This window comes from Epinephelus moara, chromosome 24 (genome assembly GCF_006386435.1).
Source record: "Epinephelus moara isolate mb chromosome 24, YSFRI_EMoa_1.0, whole genome shotgun sequence".
Lineage (NCBI taxonomy): Eukaryota > Metazoa > Chordata > Actinopteri > Perciformes > Serranidae > Epinephelus > Epinephelus moara.
In genome coordinates this window covers 4,548,343-4,561,910 of record NC_065529.1, presented here as the reverse complement: position 1 = coordinate 4,561,910, position 13,568 = coordinate 4,548,343, and the positions used below count along the sequence as shown (strand labels likewise).

The following is a 13,568-nucleotide window of genomic DNA, read 5'->3' as shown; positions in this document are numbered from 1 at the left end:
ATGTACACGTGTCTGGCCAGAAACCATTTTGGAACATCCAGCAGCACGGGGACACTGGTGGTGAAAGGTATTTCTTTTCTTTTCTCCACAGGTTTTCACTACAGTACCTTTCAAGCCAAGGGTTTAAACTTTTGTTAAGGGAAAAAAATTCTAGCTCAAGCATGAAATTGATAATGAAATATATAGCAGTTTTATGTTCCCGCCGGTTTGACAGACGTATAAGTCATCCATGGTTTTGTCAGCTGTGAGTTATTGTTCATGTAGCAGAGTGGGGCAAACCACCGCCGTCTATGGCTGTGAGTGAGGAATATTTTGTCACTAACATTTAATTTAAAAAGAGCCACTGTAGCATTTTCAGATTTGGGTTTTTAAATAATGATGATTATAGAGAGGGAGAGTTCTTTTTCCCTTTCTAGTTGACAGTGTGATTGCAGTGTGCTTAATTATTCATTACTGAGGTATGGGAGGCATTCGCTTTCTAAGTGAAGTTATTTAAGGTCACTTAATTACACTGATAGAGCAGAATCTGTCGCACTATTCTGGGCAAATTAAGCTTTATTACCTTCTTCATTTTGCTGGATTTTATAGAGATACTGTGCAGCACACTGTAACAAATAATTGTCCCTTTTTCTCCCATAATGCTGCAGAGCCTACCAAGATTATAGTCCCACCCTTGAGTTTGGATGCTACTGTGGGGCAGAGCCTTGTGCTGCCATGCGAGGTGTCCAGTGATTCGTCCCTGAGTCCCATCTTCAAGTGGTTTTTCAGTGGGAAAGCCATTGATTTCAGCAGGCAGGAACACTTTGAGATGATTGGAGGGGTATGTATAATATAGATAAATGCTAGTTGTTGTGGGATTTTAGGCAAAGAAAACCAGTGCCAAGGATGTGACCTACATCACTTTTTTCATGATAGAGCTGATATCAAAGCTGCTAAGAGCTATGCTTTTCTGTTACTTTGCTTCTATGATATCTGATCTGTGATATTCATAGATAATTTTCCAAAATGTTTCTCAACCATCTAAGTCTTCATCAAACCCTAGATTCAAAATATATGCATTTAAACAATGGTAACAGGCTTTGTAACACCAGGGGACCCACTGCAGCTATTCAGTCATAGAAGAAACAAAGATGTAAAAAAGCAGTTTGACATTTTGGGAAACATGCTCATTTGCGTCCTTGCTGAGAGTGTGATGAGAATATTTCTACCACTCTCATGTCTCTGCATTAGGTATGGAGCAGGGGCCAAGAAGAAGTCAGTTTAGTTTAGCATAAAGCCTGGGAACAAGCAGGAAAAGCAACCCTGGCTCTGTCCAGAGATAACAAAATCCATCTACCAGCACCTCTAAATCTCACTAATTAACATGTTATATCATGTTTGTTTAATATGTACCAAAGAAAAAAAATCTGCAGACTTGATAGAGGAGAGATAATGTGGTAATTAGTGAGCTTGAGTGAGGCTGGATAGAGCCATTTGCCAGGCTCGCTCTTTCCCCATTTTAAGTCTATATGCTATAAACTGCTGCTGGCTGTAGCTTAATTTCTAATGGACAAATATAAATGTCAAACTATTCTTTAATTAGTGAGCTTTTGGGTTGCTGGTAAGTGAATTTCTGATTTACCTCCAGTCTTTATGCTAAGCTAGGCTAACTGCCTCCCGGCTCCAGCTCCATGAACTACACATATGAGAATGGCATCAATCTTCTCATCTAATTCCGGGCATGAAAGTGAATATGGCTATTATAAATCCTTTTTTAATATGTAATGTTTCTTTATGTACATGTTAGGCAATTCATTGTTCTTCTAATTGGCTGGATGTCTATTTCCTTAAAAAAACAAATACACAGCTTTAATTTGAAGTTCAAGGGAGACTCGTTGGTACCCACAGAACCCATTTCCAATCAGATAACTTTAGGTGAGAGCAGGGCTTAAAGTGAAAAGTGGGGGGGGCGTTGCACAAAATGCACACAGCAGTGTTTCCCCTAGGATGGAGTTGTAGTAGTGGAGGTGAAGCACACGCATGAAAAATAATTTCATGTGAAACTTTTTTGTATGCTTGCAAAGCACAGCCTGCTGGGATGTTTCTATGTATCTACTGGCACCAGGAGGGCTCTTTAGGACTAAGTAGCCTACATACAGTACATGTGTGCACAGTTATGAGCAGGTTAGGACTAAGTAGCCTACATACAGTACATGTGTGCACAGTTATGAGCAGGTGGAATGTCTGTCTAGCTTACATATGAGGTGTCTCAAGATTTAGGAAAATACTAGATAATACATAACATAATAAAAGTAAAAAGTCACTTGACATGCTGCTGTTTTGTGCTATGACCTATTTAAGTGCTGGAAGTTGTTATTTACGTGACCACGCCTGAACGCAACACAAGCTCAGGACCAAATGAGTGCCGTGCTGAGCTGCTGTGCGAGCAGCGTGTCTGTCTGTGCGTAACAGCAGTCTGTTGATGGCTATTTACACACTGTCCATAACAATAACTATGTCAGCTGACAAACTGCACCAGGCTCGAGGTCAGGTTATGTCAGGAAAATGCGGCCCGAGCCACACTCTAGCGGGCTCACCTGTGTGTGTGGCGTAACTCCGCCGTGCGCGATACAGAGAGCAGAGGAGAATTGTCAACGCGTGACCATGTAGAGACAGAAATGACACGATGGCATAACACCATAAATAGTATATCATTGTTATTATATGAAGCGTATTCATCGCGCAAAATAATATGACTTTAGTTTATGAAAAGATAAGACGGAGCCCTCTCCTCTCCTCTTAGATACTTTACTCGCAAGTGTTTGAACTGACCTGGATATGAAGCGTCGGTAGCGCCAAATAATAACTAAGAAAAGAAAAACCAGTAGCAGCGGTCATATTTCAGCAGCGGCGGTGCACCACTGCTAGCTGCATATATGGGAAACACTGCATGGCATGCTGTTTTCTCTCAGTGTCTGACAGCTGGCGGTCAAACTAACACAAGCTAATCATTCAAGCGCAGTTCAATTGTTCATTTCTGTTGCACATTCACCCACACTCATTTGGATATGAGGTTGTTACGGACACCTAAACAACATGTGCTTAGAAGTAGTGTGGGTTGAAACCCTGTCCGTGTGTCTGTGTGTACATGCCGTTTTTAGACCCTCCCCACTCAGCTCTTATTGGCCAGCTGAGTTTGATAACACTATACTATTGGTAGAACTACCCACGTGCTTCGCTGAAAATCAGAAGATGATTCGTTAAATGCTAACTTATGCCAAAAAGTTGCCCAAAAAAAAAAAAAACTAGAAATGTTCGTCAAGCCGGAAATCCGGCGCCGGTGCTGGAGTACTTTAAGCCCTATGAGAGTACAAGGGACTCTTTTGAAAATGACATCGCCAGTTATTCCCTCGCCAAAATTTAGTCTAACTGTAGAACATTATTTAACCCGCTTTGAAGCTAGCATGGCATGGTTGGTACCAATAGATGCCTTAGGTGACTTGTCCTCAATCTTTTTGGTGTCAGACCCTTAAATTGATACACATTAGGTCTTAAACTGCCATTTCAATAAGATTTCGCTTCAGGTACTTATTGGAATATCAGACAAGACTTTTGTTGTTAGACATGATTCAGACCAGAGTTCTGTAGCTGTCATGTACAGTTTAGGAGATAACCACAGAGGCAGTGAAACCTCACCAGAATACTCACTCTTATGACCCTTAGTCACATTGGGCTCACTTCTATAGGTAATTGAATAGTGAAAATAAACTATTCTCCATTTCCCTGGGGACCCCATAGAACTCCTTCAAGGACCCCTGGGAGTTCTTGGACCAGTTCAGAACACTTGCTTAGGTCATTTGGTTTCACAAGATACCACTACATTTGCACCAGCTTGGTTGAGGGCAGTGGGAGGGCCAGCAATTGTATCATGGCGGCCATGGCCCCCACTGGTCCCCTGTTGGGGGCACCACTGCATAAAAGCACAAAGGGAATTGTTGTTTTAGGGTTTCCTTTAAGACCATCTGTCAGAACCTGTGTACACTTAATTCATAGAGCCAGCAGGTGTTACTGTGTGTTATGTCTGAGGGGCAAACCTGTAAACAGGGATGACATTTCTCTATACCGGAGGTGATCTCACTGTATGAGCAAATCAATCAATTTCTCCCCGAACAAAGGAGTCTAAATGTTTGTAATTACAAGATTTATGCTCCCTCTGATCGAGCACACCAGGCCCACTCAAGTCTCTGCACAGCACTGACATTTCCACAGTGAACATAATCACAACAGCTGTTTAGCTTGCCTTTTGCTTTCTACACAAAGGGACTGATTTCTGTATTTTGCTGCAAAAAAACTTTTGATAAAAACGTGTGTGCACACAGCAGTAAAGTGCAAAAAGCAACACTAACAAGTCCTGCTAGAGCCATTCATCTGAGCTGCAAGGGTAAACACTGATCCAAAGAGAAAAAAAAAACAGTTTCAAAACAAGTCATTTTTGTGGAGCCTTGCTTACAATGTAAAGCTGAATTAATTTGTTTTGCTAGACTGTCATGTCATCTTTTTTTCTAGTCGTACTGTGGTGAATTCTTCTAAGATTCTTTTGTGGAGGATTTACTGTGTATGACTGAGAAAGAAATTTAATGTGTTCTGAGGAGTTTCCATACTTCCTTTTTTGACTTTGACTTTGCTACTTTTGGTGTTTTTCTTCCTCTGCAATACTTTTCTGCAAATGTGTCTTTGTCATCAGGGATTTGCAGGTGACCTGATGGTGAGGAACATTCAGCTAAAGCATTCGGGGAAGTATGTGTGTATGGTGCACACTGAAGTTGACACTGTCTCAGCAGCAGCAGACTTAATTGTCAGAGGTATGCCTCTTCCTCCTTTCTTACAGTGCTTGTCATTTTGTAGGACTCTCTATGGAGATTTCAGATCCTTTTTTTGTAGTGTGTTTCTTAAGATTGTGACACACACATCTCACTGCTGTCAGATAAGAACTGTATCACCAAGATGTCACTTTTCAGAGATTCAGAGATAAACAGCTTTAATACACTTTCAGATTGACAACCATGAAATTTTTTTAAATTAATTATTCTGTTTTTTAGCCATGGGCTCTATGATCATCACACTTACCTTTTATTAGACACAGGTAAGTTACTCCAGAAGCTTCAGGGCTATCAGATAAGATCAGAGACCAGCTTCATGCAAGAATAAAAACACTTTCTAAAGGAGGTTTTCAACAAATTCAACAGCATATATTCTGTGAAGGACATCTCTGATGATGAATCGTAGGTATCTTAAATAACTACATGACTTTTGATGCATTATTTTGGACATGCAGATTTGTTTCTCATTTACAAATGTGTAAAGAATGAGTCAAGGAAAGAAAGGTCATGACGTCAGTGACAGCATTCAAATTTTTCATTTGAGCCAGAGTTTGGTGCCACTTCTACTGAGGCAAATCACACTATAACCCATCATATATTTGTTGTTTCACCTTTTACTGAAATATCCTTCCAGGAAATTTATAACACACATTACATGACGTTGACTTACCTTTATTTATCTAAATTTCAGCATTTCATTTCTTGTTAAAGGCCTCCAAACAGATTACGGCTCTGTCTGTCATTATGGGAGAAGAAGAGGATTGCCATCTTCTTGTTTAAATTTGAAAGCGTCATGACCCTTCCTTATTTTATACAGTAGTTTTCTTGGTAGCTGACAGAAAAGCAATTAAAAGGTCTCAGTGATTTTTTTATGGTACAATATTGGAATTTCTAACATTGATACAATACTATTTTCAATACCAAAGCCAGAATATTCGCATTTAAAAAACATTTTTACAGTCCGAAAATCATGTTTATGTTTTGAATTTGTGTTTTGGCCTGTTGCGCCACCCACTGCTGTCTACCAGTCACGCAGTCACAGTTACGACTGAGCTACAGCAGCACAGCAAGCAGCATTAGCAGTGTCCCAGTACATAGCATTAGCAGCCGGCTCCTCCTCAGCTGTATCCCGGCAGCAGCATTAGCAGTGTCCCGGTACATAGCATTAGCAGCCNGACACGACTTGCGGCAGTATTTTGAATTTGAGTGCAGTAACCATTTTGGCCACATTCTTACATACATACAGCGCCTTTAACAATATGAGAGAGCAAGACAACACAGCTACTAGTGGTGAAACTTGTGTTGTGTTTACAAGGACAAGTCCTGAGAGTGGGAGGTTGTGTGTGCAAAGGCAAATTCCATATACAAGAACAGCTCTGAATTTCATATATGATGGCACAGTGCAGTACAGCATGCTCCAAAAATGTTATGGAATATAAATAGTAGGGGTGTGGTGATTCATTCTTATGTTTTCAGCCAGTCACACTATTGGCCCTATCTATTTCACTGTAACCAGCTGTGCCAATCACAGTCAGTCAGCCATGATTAAAATGGATAACCAATTGGAGAGGAAAATAATACTGTTATCTGGGAGTTTCAGACTGGCAAAGCGTGACATCAGCAGCTTTTACATACCGATTGTATGTTTCTGTATGCATAATCTGAAATGGAGCATTGTTGATACCCAGTGATCTTCTTCCAGCAGCAGGTAGTCCCGCTGAGGGCTCAGTGCTACTTTTGCAGATTTATGGGCTTAGCAGGAAATCTCATGTCAGTTACCCGAGTCCCAGCCTGTTGTTTGTTCTCATGTTGCTGCTTTCACTAATGCCATGAGATCCCAATTGAAAATCTGCCTTGTTTTTCCAAATCCATGGTCATTAATGGTCTCTAATGTTATTCTTAATTAATTAATTTTCTCCTCTTGGTTAGCTAGTTTGGGTAACCAGGCTCTCTTGGTGAATGTACACATGTCTCCAGGCCAGAAATACTTCCTCTTATTGACAAGGTTGACCTAAACATGGTTCTTTTCATAGCTAAAAAAATGTAGACCTTAGATCATGATTAGAGAAGTGATAATGCTGTGTCACAGTTCAAGAGCAGGGTTATTTTAAAGGAATACTGTGTAAGATTTAAGGGGATTCAGTGACATCTAGTGGTAAGGATTGCAGATTGCAACCAGCTGAAACTTCTCCCGCTTAGAGTCCCTTCACTGTTCATTGCTCAGGAAGTTTTTACCTGGAGTGGAATTATCTGCACAGATCTCCTCCTACCCAGAACAAATGGACCAGGTGATTAAAACCAGTAAAAACACTGAAGAGAGCAGATTCACTTAACAAATCTGCATTTTTCCGACACCGTTTGGCATGTTGGAGTCAGGCTAGCCCAGCACCTGCTAATGTGTGCTTTCTTTTTTTCTTTGATAACTTAGGATCCAGACATTCAGGACGTTTTAACCTGGTGCTGCATTATATGACAAGTCTCTTTCTTTCCAAAACAAATAAAACTGGTGATTTAAACCGGTAAAAACACTTAATAAAGCAGTTTCATGTAAAAATGTGAATGGCCCTATCTAGAGCTAGTGTATGAATTGTCCGTTCTAGCCTACTGTTGAAACATGGCAGTGCAACATGCTGATATCTGCAGACAAGGACCTGCTCCCAACTTAGATATAAATATCTCATACTAAGGTAACAAAAGCATGACAGCTCTTATTTTCAGGTAATTATACACTAAAGAAAACATACTTATTATATTATATATATTATATTATATTCCATGTATGCCAATATACCCCCCTAAATCCTACACACTGGACCTTCAAACTAAAATGTGAAACTCAACTTGAATAAACTCATTGGCCTTATAGGTAAACCTCCTCAGTCGACCCTAAGTGAACTGCACTATTCAGTGTATTGATTAGAATGGTACTCCCAATAGCAGCTATTATATCTTTACGAGCCCTGAACTGAGATTGTTAGCTGAGTTATGAATCACTTGACAGCTGTGGTGGGCTTTGAGTCTGCCATGCTAACCTAAAGTGATTTCATTTGATTTGGCTGCTGTTGTGCAGTGTGGCTAATATCCGTCCTTGTTTCTGGGTGTTGCAGGACCTCCTGGTGCCCCGGAGGGCCTGGTGGTGAGTGATATTACTGACACCACTGTGCAACTGTCCTGGAGCTCTGGACCTGACCACCACAGTCCTGTTACCATGTACATGGTGCAGGCCAGGACCCCCTTCTCTATAGGCTGGCAGACTGTGAGAACAGGTAACAACTGCACCACCGACAAACACTTATTTTCAATGACTGTAGGTCACTGCTGTGGAGTTACATTGTAATATGTGAGTCTATGCTCATAGGAGACTTTACTCTTTTCTCAGATGCAAATACTTTTTGTTTAGTGAGTGGTCAATAGACATATTTTGGGGATTTCAGTACTGTGATTTATTGTTGGCTATCAGCTGAAGCCAGAGATATATCTGCAATAAGCTAATACTGGCCTGGCAAATTTAGAGACTGTCCTCCTCCAGAATACAACCACATAGGCCATTTATACAAGAAGCTTATCAAGCCCCTTGAGGCTGGCTCCAAGTCAGACTCCATAGACCCCACTGTTGAGACCCCAGTGGGGGATTCATTTTTATATAACTCACTCATTTAAATGTTAGCAAGGCCTAAAGAAGAAGATCCGTATGATTAAGGATGTGGCCACACCAAATGACAATTAAGGATGTGGCCACACCAAATGACAGGCTATCTGTGAAGTGTCATCTTAGCCTATAAATTAGATCCACCCGTAGCTTCTTCAATCCTTTTGCCCTAATATGGTCACTTATGGCTCCACAAAACCAAGGTAGCGACGGCCACAATGCCAAAGTCAAGGCTTTAAAATGGGAGCCCACAAACCAAAGGTTGACATTGTGGTTAGGTCTATTATTTGTATGCTGTCTATGAGTAACACAGTCCACTTAGGGTGGGAAATAGAGAAGACAGATGGTCAAACAAACACAGGACTTTCATCCAGGAAACCTCTTTTTGTGTCCTATGTAAAACCAAAATGTTATGTTACCTTTGTAACCAACAGACTTGAGACCAAACCATGACTATTCTTTTCTACGTAACCAAGGAGTTTTGTTGCCTAGTTGTGGTGCAACTGCAACTATGTCACAACATTAATCACGTGTTAAAAGCTGTGACCATTATGGTCATATACCAGCTACTCTGTCTTCCAGTACAGTAGGTGTACTTATTGAGCAAACGCTCCTGTGGGTTGTCCTAGAGGGTAGGAACATAAGACCTATGTGGCATTATGGGTTGGACGACTTGTTGTCAATTCATCTGTCAAGCTCTTGTTAAGTTGGCGACAGTATGTGTACAGTTTGGGGGAAATACATGCCTGCCATGACCAAACCTTTGAAAATAAACAAAACAGAAAAATTCTGCTCCGCATTACCTACAATAGCAGCAGTCTGGACCAGCAGCTCTGGAGTTCACACAAAACATAGACAGCACATCAGTAACAGCTGAGAGTCAGGGGTAAAAGACATAAACTGACTGAATTAAAGACACAATTAAGTATTTTAAATTAACTTAGCAATCCACTACAACAGCCCTACATTAAATCCTGTCTTAATATGTCACGTCAAAGAGGCTTTTCAACTTAGACTGTAGTAAGCGGTGTTGCTGTGTTACTATGAAAGGTATTTGTAATAATACAGCGGATAATGGGGATGAACAAAGTATTAGAAACATATGTATCTCTATTCTTTGTGGATAAAGGGTAAATGACATTAGAAGCCTTAATTACAGTACAGGAACTACCTTTATGAGTATTTCTCTTTCTGGATTAGAGTCCTGATTATTATTATCCTTGTAACTGTGTCGGTCTTTAAGGTTATATTAAGTGAGTATGAGGAAATATAAAGATATCAGCCTTCTTGTCGTATTCCGTGTACTCCACGCCCCATGCTAAACCAGAATATTTGTTAAAAGTAAGCATTAAAGGCTGATTAGGTGAATTGCCTTTTTCCTCAGATCTAAATTAATTTCACCCTTCTTTAACCTCAACCCTGGTTAATTTAAGATTACAGTTTTATCTGAAAGACGCTGATTAAAAACATAACAAGCTGGTTGCAGGAAGATGTTTATGTCAGTGATGTCAGCCATGTTAAGCGAAGCGACCTCCTCTGACAGCCTCTTAATTCTATTTATTAATTGCATTTACGTGTAAAATTACATAATGGCGTGCAGGCATTGCTGTGCAGTATCCGCAATAATTGCAGAACGTGTTGGGTCCTGAACATACTGTAATTAGAGTACTACTGAAAGGTTAACAAATGTCACCATTTCATCTTGATGTACCTCACTGGTTTGTGAAATGTTTTAATATTTGTTGCAGACAAAATGTGAAATGTGCCTCAGTAAAAGATAAAGAAAAGGAAAAAAAAAAGACCACATCTCAATTCTAAATTCTTTAATCCTAGTTCCTGATTCTGTGCCTGGACAGATGATGCATGCAACAGTGAAAGATTTGAACCCCTGGGTGGATTATGAATTCAGGGTGGTGGCAATCAACAGTGTTGGCGTTGGAGAACCCAGCACGCCATCAAAACAGATTCGAACCAAAGCAGCAGGTATCCTCTCAATTTGTTGTTTCTCTTCATAACAAATTAATCAGCCCCACTTGGAAAATGTAATTTGACTGTTTCCTTCAGCGCTCCCTGTGATGTTGCTCATCTCAAATGTGTTTTCATGCCAATACTTTGATTACTCAGTCACGTGCAAAAGAAGTGGAAATTGAAAACTTTTAAACATTTAAGTATCAACACTCCGCTTTTGCATGTCAGCACTCTGGAACATTATTAATTAATAGCTGCATCAACGAGAAAAAAATGTGACCTTTCCACACATGAAGACATGAAAGTGTCTATTTTGAGCCGGTTAGCTGAGTAATTCCTACCCGCTGGGTGAATCACAAGGGAACATGTTTCCTGTTGTGCCTCACACATGGGGCTGACATACGGTGCTCAGCTATTAACGTCACCTTACACGGGTGGTAATGCCGCTGACAAAAAAACCCAAATTCCTCTGCTGTGTGATTAACCTGTTTTGTGTATATAAGGAGCTCTTGAGAGTGACTGTTACCGCCTCATTCAAAGCTGCATGGTTTAACAGAATCCTTTGCACCTGCCTGAGACATAACAGTCCAAACGGAGGGATGATTAAGTTTCCTTTGTGCCTGTTTAGTTCCCAAGGTTGCACCAGTTAATGTGAGTGGGGGCGGAGGAGCTCGAGGAGAACTTGTCATCGTGTGGGAGGTAAGAGGATCATGGGCATTTTTGAGTGGGCATTCATTGTGACAGAGCATTCTCTGAATCTTTTGACGAGAATGGACTTCTGGCAGAGTTACTGTGTCGGCAGTGGCCTGGCTTCAGTGGAACGGCTTTTAATTAAAGGCAGAGCTTTTCTGATTTGCTGCCTGCTGACTCCCACTGTTGTGTAAATCAACGTGGAGATACGGAGCCAGTGCAAATTTCATATGTGTAAATCTAGGATTGGGTGACAACTTTACATTTTTTGGATGTGGTTCAGAGTGCAAAAAAGATGCTGTATCGGTACATTTGCTCAACAGTTTGTTAGGCATAAAACACTATTTCAACTTTACTTTTTACAACTCCCTCATTTAATTTCTGCTCACAGTTGTTTGGGTCAAAGGCGTAACTCTTCCATCCCTATCTCAGCCAGTTCCAGAGGAACAGCAGAGCGGAGAGGACTTTGGCTATGTCGTGGCTTTCCGCCCACTTGGCAGCACCACCTGGATCCAGACGGTGCTGGCATCACCTGATGCATCGAGGTATATTTACAGAAATGAAAGCATCGCACCCCTGTCCCGGTTTGAAGTTAAAGTGGGAGTTTACAACAGCATAGGAGAGGGGCCGTTCAGCCGAGTCGTCAGAGTGTTCTCTGCAGAAGAAGGTGAGTGTGTTCACTCGTGCCTTGTGAAAACAGAAATAAAGTTGATCATATAAATTCAAGAGATGTACTCTTAATTGCAAACATGTATAATTCATGAACCATCCTATTTAGAGCCCTCTGAGGCACCATCAAGAGTTTGGGCCCGCGCTTTGTCAGCCTCTGAGATCGAGGTGTACTGGGAACCAATTCCCCCCGGGGCCAGCAGGGAGAAGATCATCGCATATGAGGTATGAAAAAGAAAAGTTGAAATAATAGTGCCACAAGGAATATTCAAACAAGGGGTAGACATTAATCCCAGAATGACTGACAGTACAATAAGCTGGCGTTCATTTGAATGGAACCACCGGTGGCGATAACGTGGAAGTATTCTGACATTGAAATACTGCATGTGTTGGAGCGGCCGATTTTTCACAGGCTAATCTAGGGGATGAAGAGGTCTGTTGGCAGCTGTTGCAGTCTCCGGAAGACCTCAATACCAAGGCTGTCTGAGAGTTTCTGTTCACAATAATAAATAAATAAAAGAAAGTGTGAACATCATACATCACTATCCTGTACAACAAACACTCTCCTGGGATTTGACTGTGGAGAACCTAGATAAAAATAACAGTCTCTCCTAAACCCCAGATATAATATGGTACGGTATGCCCAGGTGGCTTGACCTCTGCTGAGAAGCTTTGAGGTCATTGCCAGTGTTTGGTACACACATTGTTATAAACAGGAGTTTGAAGCAACATGATGATGTGTTTGGGAGGTTGATAGAGCAGTTTTGCTGAGCTCAGTGCTGAAATAATAATAAGGAAAGTCATTTTACAAATTTGCTCCATTATAAAAACGTGCAGCTCCTTAACAAGAGCAGTGTGTAGGAGTTAGTGGCATCTAAAAGTGCGGTTTACAGTTTGCAACTACATGAAACTTCCCCCATGTGCCAAACATGAACTCCTGGTTAGAATTATTTCAGTGTTCATTGTTTAGGAGGTTTTTACCGGGAGCTAAATTATCCTCACAGGTCTCCTCCTCTTCAAAATAAATTGACCCATTGATTTAAACTGGTAAAAGCACTAGATAAAACAGTTTTACCTTACAGAGCAGTGTATCTCCGACACCAGTATCAGCTTATGTGGGCTCACCTTTTTACTCTGATAAATAAAGATCTAGAGGTTCATACCAGAAGCCAAATTATCTGTGATTTAAGAGCTGAATTATCCGTAGAGGTCTCCTCCTCTCCAAAACAAATAAAAGCCAGTGATTTAAACCAGTAAAAACACTGAATAAAAAAGTGACACATTAAGAAATCAGTCTTCTTACAACACCTCTCATTGCGAAGGGGCTGCTTACTATGGTGGCAGATACAAAAATGTGAATTGCCCTATCTAGAGCCAGTGTTTGGTTTGTCCATTCTGATGGCACTGCAGCATGGCAGACTCTGTAGACAGGCTCTGAATATGGATATAAACGGTACATTCTAAGGTAACAAAAACAAAACTACTTTTAATTTCAGGTGATTTTATACTTAAGAAAATATACCTATTATATTCCATATTTACCAATATATCCCCCTAAATCCTACACATTGGACTTTTAAATGTTGAAAATGATTTATCAGTATTTGTATATTCCTGTCTGAAAGACAGCGACACACGATATCTCACTGTAGGAATCATATTTTTGCAGCACCAGCTTCATCTGACAAGACTGTCAACAACATGTGGGTAGATATTAATTTAAAATCTCACAA

The 13,568-nt window shown here is 40.7% G+C and overlaps 1 protein-coding gene across 1 annotated transcript in view; it reads left to right on the top strand.

Moving 5' to 3' along the window:
* The window catches only part of LOC126385455 (contactin-4), a 90,836-nt gene that overhangs the window by 53,911 nt on the left and 23,357 nt on the right, over positions 1-13,568 (top strand). Inside the window, exons 13-20 of the mRNA XM_050037179.1 lie at positions 3-67; positions 648-820; positions 4,724-4,841; positions 7,967-8,125; positions 10,342-10,491; positions 11,105-11,175; positions 11,599-11,833; positions 11,945-12,060. Of these exons, the coding sequence (XP_049893136.1) occupies positions 3-67; positions 648-820; positions 4,724-4,841; positions 7,967-8,125; positions 10,342-10,491; positions 11,105-11,175; positions 11,599-11,833; positions 11,945-12,060 (1,087 nt within the window). The remainder of the gene's footprint in view (positions 1-2; positions 68-647; positions 821-4,723; positions 4,842-7,966; positions 8,126-10,341; positions 10,492-11,104; positions 11,176-11,598; positions 11,834-11,944; positions 12,061-13,568) is intronic.